This window comes from Tubulanus polymorphus, chromosome 1 (genome assembly GCF_964204645.1).
Source record: "Tubulanus polymorphus chromosome 1, tnTubPoly1.2, whole genome shotgun sequence".
In the NCBI taxonomy this organism is placed as follows: Eukaryota; Metazoa; Nemertea; class Palaeonemertea; order Tubulaniformes; family Tubulanidae; genus Tubulanus; species Tubulanus polymorphus.
The window spans coordinates 23,429,347-23,448,081 of record NC_134025.1 but is presented as its reverse complement, the minus strand read 5'-3'; the positions used below and the strand labels follow the sequence as shown (position 1 = coordinate 23,448,081).

Here is an 18,735-nt window from a genome sequence, read left to right as displayed (position 1 = left end):
GAAAACGGAAAATTCAGGTTTCAGGCGCGGATCCTGGGCCATTCGGTGACTACAGCACAGTGAAATAAGGGCACCAACTTTGAAAGGGGCCAGTATTAATGCCCGGCGAGCGAGTTTGAGTTTGAGTGCCATTTATTGGTATCATGCCACTAAATTTGCATTCAATTTGCTTGTGCCTTTTTTAGATTTTTGGCGAAATTTGCCCTTTTTCGATTAGATTTATTGAGCAACAATAATGTCTCTTTTAGAATAGTGCCCTTTTGAGCAAAGGAAAATGCCTTAGATTGCCTTTTTTGGTTTTTTCGGCAACATATTTTCATTCACATTTTGCTTTAGTCCTAGTACAGAAAGGCAATTATTTTTTATGGCGCACAAATTGTGTGCCCTTTTATTTACTTTTTTCTCGAAACAAACATTTTTCAAGGGCATTTTAAAACGGCGACTACCGCACGTGCTGCATGTGCGATAGTCTGGATCTGCGCCTGGATTTAGAAAAAATTTAATTTCGATATTCTATATTTTTCGGCTTTGTGATTGTGGGACTTAGACTTTAGACATAACTAACTTCCGTTGCTGCTCTTCGCCGAGCTACTCATCATTTTGGTGAGATATATCTTCACGGTCGTATATCCGTTTATTACCCGCAAGATGTCCCCTCGGGGTCCATCAGACTGGCCTCGAAATCGACCGACTGAAATAGTTTTATGACATGCTTGGAAGATCAGGTCAAGCTCTCCGCATCGCGCAAACCGAAAATGTAACTGATGGTATACACGCGCGCTACGAGACAGCAGACAGGCATTGAGGAAAATAATCTGACTGATCTGCTGGGTTTTACTCTCGGCTGAATCTAATATACCAGTTGGCTGCAATTCCCAGAAGTAATCACGATATTGCAAAATCGAAGCGTTCATCGCCCGAAATCGGAAATACTTGAGATTTACTACACACAACGCAGTGCCTGCCATCAGCGCTAACTAATGTCGTATCGCACATTGATGAGATGCAGAAAAATCTTTATCCCTCTACGGTCACTTTTTGAGCACCTTCAAGTCAATTTGGTAATGACAAATAGCTTCTCAGTCGGAAATACGAAACAGATATCAATTCATTCTATACCGCACAATGAAATGAATATAGTTGAAGTATGTCTGAGTATAGCTGTGTGCTACGTTTAATAATTAATTTTTCTCCAAGACGTCATACCGCTGACAGAACACTGACACATCGACAGGACTGATATGCCATTCTCCGACATCATATGTATGCGTGTGTATGTTTAATAATCAACCTTTAAGACAGCTTTTACCCTGAAACCAGCACGATAAGTTCCGATACGTAAGCAGGGACTGTAAAACGAATGGAGAGCCTGTAGCAGCTGTACACATATAATATGAATATAGACTACTGGAATATATATGTTTGTACGTGTACGATATATTATTACATACTAATTGTGGCTCGCTACGGCGGGCGATAGTTTCACTCATTCAGGTGTGTAAATCATCGGAAAAGATGCGTGTTAATAATCATTGAGCAATTCCATCACGTTACATCATAAGCCGCGATCGTACGAGCATTTTTGGCCCGTGCCAAATCAGGTCCCGGAACAGATATTCGCACAATGCTAAATGGGCCTGTGCATGTTTGGCCCGACCAGAAACTTCGGACCAGGCCTGAGCCAAATTTTAGCTTGGGACAAATGATCGCTTCTGAATTGCAACTGGTTCCCAAAGTAACTGACTTCATAAGCATTGTTTAATACCGAGTGAATGGTTTACGTGTGAATGCGCTCTCCATTTAGGCACGGGCCAAATTTGAGTCGGGCCTGTTCTGTGCAAATTTGGCCCAAGCTTTAATTCTACTCGCGGCTTTAATATCAGTCTGGCACAAGTCAATCGGAGTCTTGATTGAACGTAAGGACCCAGAGTTCCAAAATGTTCGAACATAACATCACTCTGTATAAAGTATTGTTGCAGCCTATGTTACTATTCATTCTGCATCGGTATCAGAGTTTCAGATCAGGTTTACGTGCATTTCATTATGTACCTTATCAAAAATCGACTCAGTTTACCCGATACAAGATTCTTAGAAAACCCACTTCGTACAGTCAGCACCAAGAATCTAGCAAATCGATGAATGTCGAGTCAAAAGCACTCTTTCATTGAGGGAGATAGTAACCAACAAAACAAGCGCATTTGTTAATTACATCGTAACTATTGGATACATTAAGTCGGTAACTATCCATCAATTTCATAAAATTGGCCAATTCCGGAGGTCAACTGACGGCCTAATATTTTGTCATAAAATAATGAATAATTCAGCAGGCGTACTAGTCTGTTGCAGTTGACTAATAGCAGCTATATTTATGTACCCATAAATACAAACAGGTACAAGATCTTCAACAGACTGAGGGTAATTCGACGTGTTCATAGCCATATTCATTTTCAATAGAGAAAGGGAAAGGGCAGATCTAGAGCCAAATCTTAGCCATCAAAAGCCATATTTGATGATATCATTCCAGAATTCCAAGATCCGTTTGTCCGGTGTGCTAAATACTATTCCGGTGGTAGCGGTATGCAATCGTAAAATCTTTAACGGGCATCATGATTCAACGATGCTCAGTGTCTGGTATTCAGTTCATATTAACGACTATTAGCATATATCTCGAATATCATGTGTCTGACCACATAATTCACACTCGACTGAAGATGAATTAGTTTCAGCTGATTTTACGTCGTCGTCGGTGTTTGTTCGAAAACCTCATCAGGCTGGGTGTGGTTCTCATCTACATGTACGGCGTATTGAGTTACCACCATCGTATATCCTAAAGCTTACCGCAAGTTTACATCATAAGCCGGGTTCGAATCAATTAATTTCATGCCCGTCATCATCGTAATAAACACCGGGCGACCGAGTTACTTGATAATGATCGGTTTTTTTTTTAGTACATTGTGTTCAGCCGATCGCCCGGATCGCGGTATGCACCGCGCTGTCGACGGAAATCTATGATAAAAATACAGACGGAAGAATCATCTCATATAATACAATGTCTCTATCAGGGCGGATACAAGCTATAATCCACTGTATTCCAGAATATCAGAAAAATGTGAATAACATATTTTCTAGAAGTACTAAATCCACCAGGTCCAGAATGCTTTTAAATACTTACGAGGAAAGGATTCATTTTCAGATTTTTCTTGGGGTTAGAACCCCAAATCCCCTTTAATGGGCTTCGCCGCCGGCATGAGCATAATTATTACGAATATAGTAAAATTCACCGGCTAGATCCGCCCCTGTCTATAGTAGGATAAATTGGCTAAAACTATGCAGCCTGCTCATCAAATCAGAAATTATAGAAAGCAAATAAATACGGGATTATCCGTGGCAGTGAATAGGTCTATTACAGGGCGCAGTCTAGCGCGGAATACAGAACAAACGTTCGGTCAATAAATCATCGATTTGCATGTTACATGAACCGACCGAGTTAAACAGCTGAATTCTAATCAAATATGATAACGCGTGCACGCGACACATTTTTACTTTTCGAACATTGTAACAATGCATAAATCTCGTTGCATATCGAAATTTAATTTGAACCTTTTTCCCACTGCGAAAGTTGAAATAAAGGCAATCTATAAGCAGGCAGTGGAAACAGATTTTTTGAATACATGCAGCTTGTGTACACAGGTTTGGCGCATGTTTGGATATTACAGTATAAAATTCAAACAGCATAACTGCATTACTTAATTTTCAATACTTGAAATGCTTCAATTTTTTAACAGCTGCCATAGTAACCAATATATATATATATATATATATATATATATATATATATATATATATATATATATATATATATATATATATATATATATATATCCGCAAATCTTGGATGATCAAAAGATGTAAGAAACTTGCTGAAGAAATACTACACAGATCAGGGCTTAAATATATTAAGGGATTCTACTAAAATATTGGAGAATTGATACTTCCCACCACACAACTGAATTTATCATTGGACTCAATAACTTAAGATACTGCGTTACGAAATTACATTTTGAAACTCGCTGTCAGTTGTTTCACATGTTGGCATGCATACTTTATATCTTCTTTACATTATTTATTAAGCATCTATTTCTAGAGCGATGCCGTTACATGCTACAGCCCCGCCTCACCCCGCCAGAACAACGTTCCGCCTGAGCGTGAATAGTGTAAAATGATTACGGAAGATCAAGGTAAACTGTTAACAGTAAAATTAGCCTACGCATGAACAGGTAATTGTAAAAGTCCATTCACCTTCAGACAAAGGGGCAAGTATGCGAGCACTTGTAACATTGAAAGGAATGTTTAGCTGCCGAGATGGTATATACAAATCAAGACAAGAAATGAAAATGTCTACTTACTGAGTTTCATCATTTTCAAAGACAATTTCATCATCAACTGTTTCGAAATCCTTCCCTCCTTTGGCCGAACCATCGATTGTTCGGTATGGCAAAATAACCCGACCCCTGGCACCAGATGATCGCAGAATCGTAAGCTCAGCCTCGCCGCAAGATTCTACCACTTCCGTTTTCGTCAAAGCGAAGTGAAAAACGCCTGCGTGGTCGTCATCTAGAATCATAACAGTGGCTTGCGATGGGTTGACAAGCTGTACCTTTTCAGTCGGATTGTCTTTAAACATGCCATCTGTGTCGCCAATTCGTATGTTTGAAAGTCGAACGTAGAAATGTTCGTCTTCTTCAAAAATTTCGTCGTCGATAATTGTAATGGGAAATTGTTTGTGGGTTTCACCCGGATAAAAAACGATCGAACCTTCTGCGAATTCGTAATCCGAGCCAGCATTGGCGGTACCATCTTCTGTTTTGTAGTCGACGTAGACCGTATTATCAAGATCGCCTCCCTGTCGAGACACTGTCAATTTAAACACACCTACATTTTCCATAACCGTGTAATGCCCTGGCTCGAAACATATTCTCGTAATGTCATCCTGAGCATCAAGCTTAACATCTTCTACACTCGCTTTTCTTTCAATCTTTGATCTTTTGATAACATTGCCTCCACCAGTGAGTTTCCTAGTAGCTTGGATACGATAAAACGCTCTACTTTTCGGCCCTCGATTCATAACTTCGTATTGCGCCATTTCTTCAAGCGTTTTGGCATCGATATTCGGATTCTTTTTCCTCAATTCGCGTATGATCTCAATGTAATCTTTTCGATGTTTCTCGAAATCAGCGACTTCAGGATCGATGTTATCAACTGCCTTCAGTTCAGCACCATCTGCCAAGTAGTTCGTTTTACCATCAGCCATCTCAACATCGCCTTCAGCTTGGATGACAACCTTTTTCGTACGGCTGCCCCGGTATTTCTTCGACAAGAAGCTGTAGAAGAAAATCTTTCGATCGGCGAAATACGCCGTGACAACGGTCAACGGGAAAAACAAGAACGTCAGCAACGCTTCCCAAACATCGACTCGATTCGGCGTTATGACACCGATGATCATATACAACCACAAATAAGCGAAGATGCTCCATGTTGCAGTGATGAAGAACACTCTTAAATGTTTAATTCGACGTACTTCACCATCAGGAATTACGTATACGCAAATTGCGATTATAATAAACAAATTGAAGGCGGCGCTACCAACAATTGTTCCTGGTCCGAGGTCACCGGCATTGAAATCTTTACCGACAATTTCTATCAATGACAACAAGATCTCCGGAGCTGATGAGCCTAACGCCATCAGGGTCAAATTGGATACGGTCTCGTTCCAAATGCGTACGCTTATAACTGACATCTCGCCGTTCGGCTTTTTAACTCGAACTTCCTTTTCTTTCGAGGTAATAACCTCAATAGCTGCCATAAATCTATCGGCTATGATTGATACTCCGAGAAACATGAAAACCATCGATGACATATAGACAGTTGCTCTGGCGATCTTATCACCAGTGCTAAGCTGTCCCACCGGCTCCCATCTTGGCAGAAAGACACCATCTTTACACACTTCATCATCCTCTTCTTTGCCGGTCTTATTTTCGTCGGCTGATGCTCCTGAGAACATAGACATGAGCACAAAAATAAAGGGTAATGGGTAAAATACCCCCTTGATTATTTGTCTCATTTTGTGCATCCTTGCATCTGAAAGAAAAAAAAATCCACTTATTATCAGTACTGGAATGTATGTTAGAATGTGAATATCATAATTCTGAATGCTATATAAATATAATTTTATTTCTAACAATTTTTTTTCGCGATAATATTCAGTTGATTGATAAAAACGAAATAGAGTTTTTACAAATTCTACTTAACAGGGCTTTAAATCTTAGGGCCATTTTGCAGACCTTAAGTCGGGGGTTAACTCGAGGCATAAGTTAATACCAGTCATAAGAGTGGCCATGGATAATGAATACCAAAACCATAAATCAATCAAGCATAGGTAGTAACAATTATAGCATAAAACCACTTTATTCTAATGGGTTTTTTGTTTTAGTGGAATCTGATCGACAAAATATTAAATATAACATTCCTTTTAGATTTCAAAAGTTGGATTAAACTACATCGTTGTTGTAGAGTTCAGAATAACATTAATCTATAGGCAATTGGCATTGTGTATAATGTGGGAATTTGTTTTCAAATAAAAAGACAACCCACATTATCAAAATGCAAATCCGGCTATATGTAACTGAATAGCAACTGCAAATGCACCATGGTTATAATTCATGATTTGCATGAAAATGAATAATTCATAATTGTAGTAGTACTACAATTTGTTTTTCTTTCTATTAAAACAAACTTCAGATTTCCACCAGTACAAGTCTTGAAACCTCAACTCAACTTAAAAACTTAGGCACATATTTAGTACGTAGTTCATACAATATGTATATCAGTATTTCAATGTTTACTACATGAAATAAATTTTCAGAAATCGGAACTTTTTTGACAACACTAAAAATTACATATTATTTCAACAAAATTTATCATCATACAAAAATGTGTTTCATCTACTCATCATCAATAATAGGCTAATCTCCACAACTCCATTTTCATATTCCGATGATTACTCCAAAACTATCGCCATGACCCAATTATAGCATAATATTATGTCCATTTTTGAATGTATTTTCAACACATGACACCATGTTAAGTGGTATATGCGTAATGTGTTTCAAACAAATTAATGAATAACGACTGAATATTGGTCATGAAAGCACACATGCATTAATTAAATTTCCCAGGCCCCACGAGATCAGTGAAAAGACATACATAAAAATAACTAAAAAGAACAAGATCTAAACTACTTTTTACTTCATAAAACGATAATGAAGTAGAGATGAATGAAATGAATATGAACTTTTGTGAAGTATTGAAGGTTGGAAACCCCTAAGGAATTAATCTAGAGGCCTTGGATTTTGAATTGTATTCAGGACGAGGCATAACAATAACATGAAAGCCTTTTATCTAAAGGTTCCAATCTTGTGATATATTTTAGCCAGAATAAAAATGTAAAGGCCTTCTGAATTTCATTAATATAGCTATTTCACAAGATGTGTTGACTAGGCTATTCATGAAAGAGTGGTAGTATATACTTTTCTTCCACCACATGCCAAACAAAGCATGATATAATGAATGCAGGTGGCTTGGTCTTCTTGCCAGAATATGTTGTTTCGTTGTTATAATGTTAGTAAATAATGCTGTTTCATACATTAAAATCTTGTGAAGGCATCTCAAAGGATTTGCCCTAACAATTTCTGGCTGAACAGTCATTTTTTCAACATTATATACGTAGATCTTCAGGGTTCTAATCTAAAGCTATCAAAATCTCAAATTTGATTTTACAAAAACTAAAAAGCAATCTCTCTACATGGCCCTGGCAGGGCTGCATACTTTTGTCAAGTCCGACAAAGGGGCTGCTGGGGTGGCTTTGGCCAGTCCAATAATTTTCCAGATAATTTAGGTTATTCCAAAACTGTTGCTCATTCTGCTCCCATCCCTTTGAAATAATTGTCCAAAAAAGCTATGGTCTAAATTAGCCCCAGAGCCTTCGAATTGTATCCATTTAAAAGATGGATATAATTCTACCCTCGAATATGAGCGAGGCCGATGACAAATTGCTTCCACCAGCCCTATATACACATTGTACTTAAAATAGATGCAGTGTAATCAAAAATAAATACTAACTTATAGAGACACTCTTTGCTAAGCTTATTACTCTTTACTGTAGCCGTATTCACATTAGGATTTAATTGTATTTTACTCATAGCCACATTAACCAAAGAAAAAACGAACATCCCTTACTTCTATGGCAAATAGCGTACTTAGCAATGCGAATATAAACGGCGATTTGTCAGTAACAATTCAACAGCAGTTTACTAGCACACGAATGAATGGGTGGAATTACAAAATGCGTTCAATACTCACCAATAAAATAAGACTATAAAAACATTCGAATTCGCTTTATCTCATAGAAGCCTGAATTAAGCTCCTGAAAACGCCCAACGATCCTGTATACTCCGACAGGAGTGTGAGAGGAACTTAAATGTGGAAACGCCTTGTACACGACATGAGCACTACTAACAGCTACTGACGTTGCTACAGCGCGTCTACAGTACAGTGTGTGTTAGCAGCGGCGCGGCGCGGCATAATAGGAGCGCTTAGCAGGATGCTGCTAGGTGATAATCATTGATTACAGATTCATGTAAATAGTAAATACGATAGCTTCTACATGACGCCATAATCATTTGTCTTTATTTCATCTTGTCCGGTGAAGTAGCCCCAGCGTTGTCAGCATTACAAATAAGCAATGTTGGTCTTTCGTTTTTAATTTCTTCTTTACCTTATTGGATTGATTAAGATTATCGAATTTGAAGATCTATCAAAACTTTGGATTGATTCTAGCAATGATGCCAATTTTGACTCGGATTGCGGGTGAATTGCCAAGTTGAAAACGATTTTGATCAGAAGAGTATTTGCTCACTTCAATCTCTATGACTGAAGATGCCCGTTCACTCTCCAAAATGCTATTAGGTGTCCCTCAAGACAAGTGTCAAATTTTGACACACACTTATTATATCATAATCACTATAAGCTGAACTTATACAGTTGCAACATCAGTATATCCGATGAATTGATACACATTTTCAATTTCAATAAATGCCATAGAATTATATATGCTATGTTTTCTATCTGTTAATTTTGATGTGACGTTGAACTGAAAACGAGAGTACTTAACTGAGTTGTTTTGATTCATTCGCACTCCGTAAGTTGATACTCCAATCCAGAAAACCATCCAGTATCACCAAAGTTCCGATATTCTGATTTCAGTAACGCGCTCGCGGATCACAATTGACAATTTGCGGGTTTCCTTGCAAAAAATTACGAATTTAGATTTTTAAAAACAGTCTCATAGAAATGGAGCAAAACCTAATGTTCGTGCTTTTTTGTTCAGCTACTTCTCAAACCACTGACTTTTTTGCAAAGGACCGACCCGACGTTTAGGTTGGCGATGTGCCCGCGGCCATCCAATGACCGGGTCGTTGTCGTCAATTCGATTCAAAGTCTTTCCAAAAAATCCATCTTTTGTCCCCACTCTACTGTAGTGGAACATCTTATGCTACACATCCGAAAATTTGGAAACCGGCGGGTCCCGCTGTCGCGACCCGCATCTCATGTCCTGTCCGTAGTCCGAATCCCATAATTGAATCGACAACTGAGTCCAATACCGGAAAATAGGTAGTGAGTGTTAACTTGTCACTTCATGTACTTTCATTGAATCTGTCTTATATATTTCCAAATAGAACTATAGGATGTCAGTCTTCGATCGAATAAGTGGCTTTATAAAGTATTGGTATTTCCAATACTTACTGAACACAGCTTTATATATGGCAGAACCGTGGGAACGACATATTTTCAGTATCCTTTTATTTAACAGGAATTCAATTTTAATTCAAATCAAATGCATTTTATTTTCTATTTTTCGTTGGTGGATTGGGAAGTGCACCCCATTAGTTAATTATATTCTGCACGTAATTGGTTGAACAATTTAAGAATATATCGGCTACCTTAGGTGTATGCTGAGAAAATAGTTTGTCATTTTTTAATTAGGAGGGTCGCCATGAATTGTGATTCATTATAATTTAATGTCTATTTATTAATTGATGAGACCTGTTTTTCTGGGATATTTTGCTTACTTTTTGGGGTACATACCTCATTTATGTCTTAACAGAATGCCAAAAATCGCGGACAACAACTGAATATCCGATATATTTCCAGTTCTGCACCAATTAGATGGATTGGCAAAAAGACTCCTTAAGTCCAGTTGAATGAGAGAGAAAATCTTCCATTTTGTCAAATTTCTTGGATTTGAACATTGTTACCATGCTTACGCCACCCTGATTTAGTTGTTGAGACCCCACAAGAAAAATAACTTCATTTCGTAGGCATGGTGACAATGTAAAAATTCAAGAAATTTGACAAAATGGAGGATTTTCTCTCTCATTCAACTGGACTTAAGGAGTCTTTTTGCCAATCCATCTAATTGGTACAGAACTGGAAATATATCGGATATTCAGTTGTTGTCCGCGATTTTTGGCATTCTGTTAAGACATAAATGAGGTATGTACCCCAAAAAGTAAGCAAAATATCCAAGAAAAACAGGTCTCATCCATTAATAAATAGACATTAGAAGTTGATATTTTGCCAAGAGGCGGCATATTTTAGTAAACATGATTTTGCCGCCACTTTCATTTAATTTCATTACAGACAAACTCTTGACTATTTTCAGTTTATGAAAGCAGTCAAAACAAACAAGGCATTTTTTTCCTTAACGAAACTGTTCAGATTCTATACTGGTCGCTATTATCGCAATGGCAGTTTATACTACGTACATTTTCCTGCCTGGTCACGCGATTATGGTTATAAAATTCGTGAAATTCGTGTTAGGCATATCGAATAATACGGACGATTTGGACGTCACGCGAACCATACAAGTCAACCAAGAAACGTAGCACTAACGTAAATACCACCTTGGATTATTCGTGCATCGCTTACAGTATTGGGACTTGAATCAGTTTCGAAACGCTGAAAGTTGACGCTGACAGTATTGGGCAAGGAATAGGTATAGAATCTAAAATGACATGGACTATCAGTACCGGTATATCATTTTTTTCTCTCAAGTAGTATGATATGGTTTTTACAGGGAAAAACCTTTCTGCGAGTGCCAACTGCATCATGAACTGCTGCATTATGGATTTCTCAAATTGTTTACGTATAGTACACGTATTAATGATAATGACTTAACTTTAATGATAATCGGAGGTTGAACTGTGGTCAATGATGTATCATTATTGAACAATTGTAAATTATCTTGATATAATATATTTATTTTGTATTTCATTGCTTGTTATGTGTTTATTTTGGTGGACGTATTCGTATTCTTGAGTATACTTCTAACAGATTTCCTTCAATCCTCGTGCAAAATGACAACAAATTATGCCGAATAATCATCTATGGAATCTAAACGAATTGAATCTCTAGAATCTAAAGAAACCCTTACTACAATGGCTTTTGGGATCTTGCGTGCATTCCTTCCAGTGCCTTTTTCTACAAACTCGCTTAAGTCATTGTAGCTGGGACAATGATTTTTTTAGGCTTAGGAACTTAATAAATTGAACTGAAAACAGTCAAACCCGCTTAATTCAGATCAGTTGGGACTGACGAAATTCAACCGGATTATGAGAAATCTGGATTAAATATATTTTACATATACAGTTAACCCTACCGGCAAAGTCCCAAGTTAGTCAAAGGTCTGGGTTGCCTATGCCTCAGTAAGGCGTGGTTTATTGTATCTATATGCCCTGTAAGATCAAAATCCGGATTAAGCCCATCCAAATTAAGTGGGTTTGATTGGGAATCAAAAATAGTGACGACTTAAGTCTCGATGTGAAGACTCGGACGAGTTTGACTAGAATCGTTTTCACGAATGTTCTTGGGGTTCGAGTTTTCAAATGATAGGAAATATTTTGCATGCCACTTGACGAACATCCTTCGTATAAAAGAACACAAAGAGAGACAGAGAGATTCCCGTGCAAATAATTTAATAGCTATACATAAAGATATCATACAGTAAGATAATAGATTTAATCTGAAAGCACGACATTTGAAGTTCCTGACAACGAACGAACATTAATATTCAGAGCCGTCTTGTACACACTGAATCAACATGGCGCTTGACGATGAAATTTAAGCGAAGGCGAGAATTAAGTGTTCATTCAGGACCAGCTAATGAGTTCCCTTGTTGACCTGGTTTTGCTCGATAACGCCGACGTCTAAAATGAGGAAATAACTCAAATTAATTCATCTATTAAACATTGGTTTAATCAGTTCCCTTCGATGACCAGAATGCATTTAAAGGTGCTTGAAATTCCTTTCATTTGAGCAGAAACTCCATTAAAACTACATATCAGTCACTCTTGGATATAAGAACTTTTAGAAGGGAAAATTGGAAATTTTGAGGATGTGTCTGCATCTTTTTCATATCCCAATCACTATAGACTACTTTTAAATCGGTACTGTTTATCTTGGTAAAACGTTAATTTGTGGTTTTGTAAGCAAATTTCTATCCTATTCAGTAACCGCCTAATTCGGTAAAAATCCCTGTCCTATTTAAAGGTCTTGGGCATTTTGATCAAATTAAATGAATTTCAATCCCTTTAAAAGTATTTTCCGCTTAAAAGTAGAGGATTTGTAGGGACTAGTTCATAAGGCCAGAAACTTACCTAATAGCCATCACGGCATGACGAGGTGCATGACCAGGAGGAGGCCGCGGTACATGAGATCCATCTTGATATGTCGAATCACTACCGCAACTCCGCCTGGAACTGTCGTCGAGCGACTGCGGTTGCCGCGGCGAATTATCCAAACTGTGTCGCGAAATACTTTCGAGGTCATGGCACAAGCTAATGTCAGTACTTTTCGGTCTATTATTAAATGCTTTCGGTATATTACTATTTTCATTGTCTTGCGAGAGCTCGTTCGACTGCGCGATCACAATGTTTGCGTTGACTTCTTCGACTAACAGGTTGCTATTCTCGACGTCCTGTTCGAGATTACCCAACGAGCGATATCGTTTCGGAGATTCACGTAGCGGAAACGGCCGATAGTTGTATTCCTCGATCGTCATACTATCGCGGAGACTCAAGCGTTTTTTCGTGTAATCTTTCTTCGTCGTGTCGCGAACGCCGTCGACGTGCACCGACCGACGTCGTTCGACCTTGCTCAAAAGTTTCTGCAATTTCGGATCGGTGTTATTCGAATGATTTGCCTGTTCGACCGCCGACTTTCGCACCGGTATTCGAGACTGATTCGCTTTATGCGAAGCTTCATTAAGACTTTGATGATCGCTTTTATCAGACGATTTCGACGAGTGCTTCACAGGTATCTTTGACTTCGCAGAAGACTTTTTGCCGACTGGTGAAGTCGATGAATTACTAATACGATCAGCAGACGGCTGCTTATCAATCGCGACCTCGTCAGCTTTTGTTTTTTCTTCAGCTTTCTTAAATAATTTGGCAAGTTTAGATGTCCGTTCTTTTGGTTTTGGTTTATCGAGTATTTGCTCATCAACATTTCTAATTTCATTCGGTTTTTGCGCATTTGCAGATGCATTATCATCGATTGCATCTGAAAACATCAATGGTGAATCTATGATATAATCGACACTTTTGGCACTATGCTGTTTCATCGGTGTTTTATTCGGGCTAAACTCGTCACCGGTAAACAATTCAAGAGTTTTTGAAAGCGGTGTAATCGAAGGTTTTGAAGCGTCCTCATTATCAAGATCCGCCACTGGATTTTTTGGCGTGGCCAATGGGGTAAGTTTCATATCTTGGTCTTTAATCTGATCGGAAAAAAGCTTCACAGGCGTCAAATACGAATCGTGACTAAGCCGGCGCGCCTTCGAGCTGTCGATGATGCCTTTCGTTTTTTCTCGTAATCTCACGCCCAAAGACGACTCTGTATAATTGCCAGTTTTATCAGAACTACCTCCTTCATCTCTCAGAAGAATTTTATCGACACTGTGCGGAATTGTTGAAGCTTTCGGAATGCTTGGAGCTCGTGTGTCATGTTTGCCCTCCGGAATGGTGCTCGTGTCTTTCATGATGTCCGATAATCGTTTGCTATCCATCAAAATGTCACGTTTTTTATCTTTGGTTTCATTTTTATCGTCCTCTTCCTCGTCGGAGGAGGCGACCCACTGACTAGCTAATGTAATAGGTGCAGCGCGTGTAGCATTTTCGTCTTGATAGACATTTGTAATATTATCTTCACCGATCGCGTTAGTACCGCTTCGATCATCAGGTAAAATTATCGTGTTGATATTGAATTTAATCCCCCCGCGGCCGGCATACTCAGCTACGTTCGCCGCTGAGTCGAGATCTTCGTCCTTTTTTTCAAACCTGAGATACCGTTTAACATCTTTACCGATGTCGTCATTTTGATCAGGCCTGATGAGATTCTCTTCTCGTTGATTGTCGTTTTCACCGATATCTGCCGGATGCTGTCGGCCGTCTGCTTCGATAACGGAACCAATTACTGGCTGCATAGAATTACCGCTCTCTTCGGCAAGCGGTGAACATGCGATTCCTTTAGTAGCACCATGTAACAAACCACCTTGCGCTAATACTGGCTTTTGTTCATTTTCATTCTCTTCCGAGACGATCTCCGGCCCCGCTTCGACGTTGATTTTGATATTCCGATGTTGTTTATCCGAACACGAAGAACTATACTGCGAATCTTCGCGATTCGACTTCAAAATGTTTCGCAACTGAGTATCTAAGACAACTAATGGTGAATGGACTTTAATGCCAGGCGCGCTCATGGCGCACTGACGTTTCAAAGCAGCTTTTAATGAGCCAGAGAAATCCGGTTTAGGTTCACTGGTGATTTTCTTTTCTTCGACATGTTTTGGCAAATGAGAATCATCCGGATGAGGTCGAGAAGGTATAACGTGTGGGTTTTCTACGTGGCATGGTAGCGGAGGTTTTATCTGTGGTCTCGTTGCAACATTGGCGCCGTCTTCTTGTTCACTGAGATTCTCCATAACATCAGTAGCAGCCTGAAGTTGTGAACCAGGAGTTTGGCCACCAGCTGCTTGCCTGAAATATAAATGAAATACTCAGGATTTAAACTCATTCGCAAATTAGGCTTTCATTGATTCATACACGTTTTTCCTGAATATGGACTCCACCCCTAGCACATATACTGAGGGTCAAATCCAAAAAATGGCTCAATATTCTTGTAGCCTTTGACCCGTATAACATCCACAGAAAATCTAGCAGATCCGATAAAAACTTTAGGACCCCCTGAGGATAAAATCTCAAATACTGCTTTATATTGTTTTATGCCATTGCCCACAGATCATTGGTACCAAGCTTCATCTTGATAGGATAAAACTATAGAAATAGTAAGGATTTAAAGTGAAAGTTGACAGGTCGGACTGACAGAGATCTTCTTATTCACGCTAAAATGTTTGTTTTCCATGATGGGCAAAACTGAACGAGATCTCAGTCGATTCCAGTATTCGACATAGGAAAATGTTATGGATCGAATGGATGCTTACCCTTGCACGCCCAGTGTTGGTTTCATTCCAACTGGAGGTGTGGTCGTCGTCGTCGTAGTTAGGGATCCGTCGCCGCAGCCTTTCTCCCAGTCGTACGAATCTCCGTCACGAATTCCTTTGCGTCGCATGCACGAATCGAACAATCCCAGCAACATGTTATAGTCCGGTTCGTCGAAATACTCCAGAGTCAATATATGATCGAGAAATGTTCGAAATTCCGACGGCATGTGCCGCAACAGGGCGTAATTGTCGTACTTGTCCTTCATGATGCCGACTTGTTCTTTGTCTTTTATCTTTCGCCACGGCAGTTGCCCAATTACGAACTCGACGAGCATGTAGAACAAAGACCACAAATCATCGTGTCGACCCATCTCCTGGAGATCAATAAAACCATAATTCTTAAACAGTAATAAAACAGTCATTTTTTCATTATTAGCTTATTCATACACCCCCTCTTGAATGGATATTCAAATAACATATATTGAAGGTAAAAGCATCATATATAGAAAACCCATACATATATTACGGAAGATAAAATCCGAAAAGTTTCCTTATAGCTATAAATTTACTCATTCAACGTTTCGACTTATATGCGACAATTTTTCGAGTCTAATCTGCTTTAGGGTTGGGTTGCTTAGCTATAGCCGTAAGCACGAGTAGAGATATTGAACAGAAATAGTGCGTTTATTGATTTACAACAGATCGTCTGTCACAAGCACTAACATCTTTTCAGAAATCAATTGTCATTATTTGAAGTAAAGATAAACAACATATGTCAGCTTTTTCTATTTTCTTTTTACACTTAATACTCCAGACGGATGACGATTGTTCTATATGGAACTAAGTCTAAGCCAAGATCACTATCATTATTATATGCATGTTTTATTATATATGTAGGATCATGTTGGTATCTAATACAGAATTATTTCAACCCAGTTCCACTGGAGATTGGGCGCATACCTTATTCTTGTGAGCATTAACTGATGCATATCGGACTGTTCCTCGAAAACCTGCAGCAGCTCGCGGGGCTCTGACTTCTCCTTCCGAGTTAGTATATTGGCGAGCTAGGCCGAAATCTAACATATAGACCTTTTTGTTGTTGCTAGGGTGGCGTCCCATGGCAAAATTTGACTGGAAAAAATATTGATCGAGTCATTTCAACTACCAAATGTATCTTTAGTGACAAGATTTGAAGACATCCTCATTGAGCTGCTGATGGCCAATGAAAATAAACTTACAGGTTTAATGTCACGATGAAGAAATCCAACGGAATGTATAGACTGGATTGCTTCCAGTATTTGCCGTCCGAGTCGCACGGTCGTGCTCACAGAAAAAATACCCCGTGGTTGACTGCGACGCAGTTCGGCAAGATTTTTTGCTTGGAGTGACATCACGACGTAGTTGAAGCGATCCATTCTTCCGCAGCCGATAAAACGACATACATGATCTTTCCCTAAACATAACATCAGAACAATCAATACCAAACAATCCATCATAAATTTTGAGCTGATATTTTATTAAATGAGTGTAGAATGTGACTTTTGAATTATTTTACTGGATAGATATGATTGGCTATAAGCTGAATCAAATGGGATCTACGCTAACGGGGTCCCTACAGATCACTCAATCCTGGATAAAATGAGTTTTAATGGAGAAAATTTCATATTTCAAGGAAGCGTCTGCATCACTTTCACCCCAAATATTGTAGCAAATTTTTATCCTTTACGCTGCCTAAACTTAGTTTCTTATTCAGTAACTGCTTAATCAGGTCAAACAAAATCTGGTCCCAACCGTACCGATTTAGGCATCGTCGGCTGTACAACTACAAACTAGACCAAAATTTCAAATTGCCTATTTCTCAAAGTTGAAGTCTGGTCATTTTGTTTCAAGTACCATTTAAAAGCATTTTCCGTTTTGAAGGTGTTTTTTAAGGAATCAAGGAGTCATAGAGACCCTGATATAAAATTCATATAGGCCCTAAAGCATCCTTTTAGTAAATCGAAGACAAATTTGACACGATGAATTTCAGTTCCAAAAGAAATCCATTGGTGATTTGATTAAGTCTATTTATTAATCATGTTGAAGATTTGAATGCAGATTTATTTGTATACGTGGTGGTATTCAACAAGCAAGAAACTTTAAAAAACAAGCATTCATTAGGAGATTATTTCATAAATACCTTGTAATTTTTTCAGTACAGCCACTTCCATTTTCAGCACTTGCTTCGGCTGTTTTGCCGATTCTACCTTCATTGCAACAGTTTCCTTGGTCACCATGTCTAACCCTTCGTAAATTTCGCCAAAACCCCCTCCACCGATTTTTTTTAACTGCAAATGTAAGACATTTAGTAGGCCTACACTTTTGCCAGTGATATAGAAATCTGAAATCTCAATCAAAAGGTTAAACGAATTTAAGATTGAAACGAGATATTGGCACTTACCACCCTCCATCGATCCTTTACCAGGCTTCCTGGTAGAAGGATATCTTCTGATACAGTTGATGGCATTTGATATCACAGTCTAACCCATTGTGAAGTACCTGAAAAACCAAACAGTCAGAAAGGTAATTATTCAGACAACGCAGATCTGGATGAGTCATCATTGATGGATGATCAAGTGTTACCTGAAGACGTTTCAGAGAGACAATTTGGATCAAAATGAATTGGTTTAGTTGATATTTTAAAGTAATTCATATGGACTAAATATCTAATGCCAAAATATTTTTGATGACTGCTAGCTGCGAGAGCCAGCAGAGTCCGACTGATAAGTCTACATTGAATTTTTCTCTATCTTGGAACTGAATGAAAGCTCTTCCATATTAATAAGAGTGATGAACTACTCGCTCACACGCAGGATATACGGAAACTAGAAAACTGGTATCCGTAGTCAACAATCGATCAACAAGTGGAAAGGAGGGAAAATAATGTGGGCTGGGCAAAAACAGGCTTAAAAATTCAAATAAACTCACTCTGTTCGCGACGTCGTCTAATCATTGACTCGGGTGCTCGGCGGCGAATTAAACGTTTGACAAAAAACTGAACGTGACGAGTAATATGAATTTTATGAAAATTAGGCCTACCACTAGCTACTTAATCAACGTCGTTCCCGTGCGCAGAGAGC

General features: G+C 38.7%; 3 protein-coding genes across 3 annotated transcripts in view; 1 reads left to right on the top strand and 2 right to left on the bottom strand.

Annotated features, from left to right (window-relative positions):
* Positions 1 to 8,512, bottom strand: part of LOC141915301 (sodium/calcium exchanger 1-like) — a 34,725-nt gene extending 26,213 nt beyond the window's left edge. The window contains exons 1-2 of the mRNA XM_074806787.1: positions 8,419 to 8,512; positions 4,407 to 6,138 (exon numbers count right to left, since the gene is read on the bottom strand). Coding sequence (XP_074662888.1) covers positions 4,407 to 6,130 — 1,724 coding nt within the window. The 5' untranslated portion in view covers positions 6,131 to 6,138; positions 8,419 to 8,512. The remainder of the gene's footprint in view (positions 1 to 4,406; positions 6,139 to 8,418) is intronic.
* Positions 8,513 to 9,733: 1,221 nt separating this feature from the next.
* Positions 9,734 to 11,347, top strand: LOC141915302 (serine palmitoyltransferase small subunit A-like). Its single transcript, XM_074806788.1, has 2 exons — positions 9,734 to 9,909; positions 10,837 to 11,347. Exons 1-2 carry the CDS (start codon positions 9,804 to 9,806, stop codon positions 11,001 to 11,003), a joined length of 273 nt encoding a protein of 90 aa, XP_074662889.1. The 5' UTR covers positions 9,734 to 9,803; the 3' UTR covers positions 11,004 to 11,347.
* A 735-nt stretch (positions 11,348 to 12,082) lies between these two features.
* Positions 12,083 to 18,717, bottom strand: LOC141915300 (uncharacterized). Its single transcript, XM_074806786.1, has 8 exons — positions 18,584 to 18,717; positions 18,057 to 18,154; positions 17,796 to 17,943; positions 16,855 to 17,069; positions 16,577 to 16,747; positions 15,617 to 15,990; positions 12,774 to 15,152; positions 12,083 to 12,323 (listed from the first exon to the last, which is right to left on the bottom strand). Exons 2-8 carry the CDS (start codon positions 18,120 to 18,122, stop codon positions 12,263 to 12,265), a joined length of 3,414 nt encoding a protein of 1,137 aa, XP_074662887.1. The 5' UTR covers positions 18,123 to 18,154; positions 18,584 to 18,717; the 3' UTR covers positions 12,083 to 12,262.
* Between the last annotated feature and the right edge of the window lie 18 nt (positions 18,718 to 18,735).

Excerpts from the sequence above, each read along its gene's own strand:
- LOC141915302 (XM_074806788.1), top strand. The coding sequence starts at position 9,804 with ATGTCAGTCTTCGATCGAATAAGTGGCTTTATAAAGTATTGGTATTTC. Across the intron at positions 9,910-10,836 it reads GTGGGAACGACATATTTTCA|ATTCTATACTGGTCGCTATT; the intron begins GTATCCTTTTAT and ends GAAACTGTTCAG.
- LOC141915300 (XM_074806786.1), bottom strand. The coding sequence starts at position 18,122 with ATGCCATCAACTGTATCAGAAGATATCCTTCTACCAGGAAGCCTGGTA. Across the intron at positions 17,070-17,795 it reads TGTACTGAAAAAATTACAAG|GGAAAGATCATGTATGTCGT; the intron begins GTATTTATGAAA and ends TGTTATGTTTAG. Across the intron at positions 15,991-16,576 it reads TTAATGCTCACAAGAATAAG|GAGATGGGTCGACACGATGA; the intron begins GTATGCGCCCAA and ends ATTGATCTCCAG.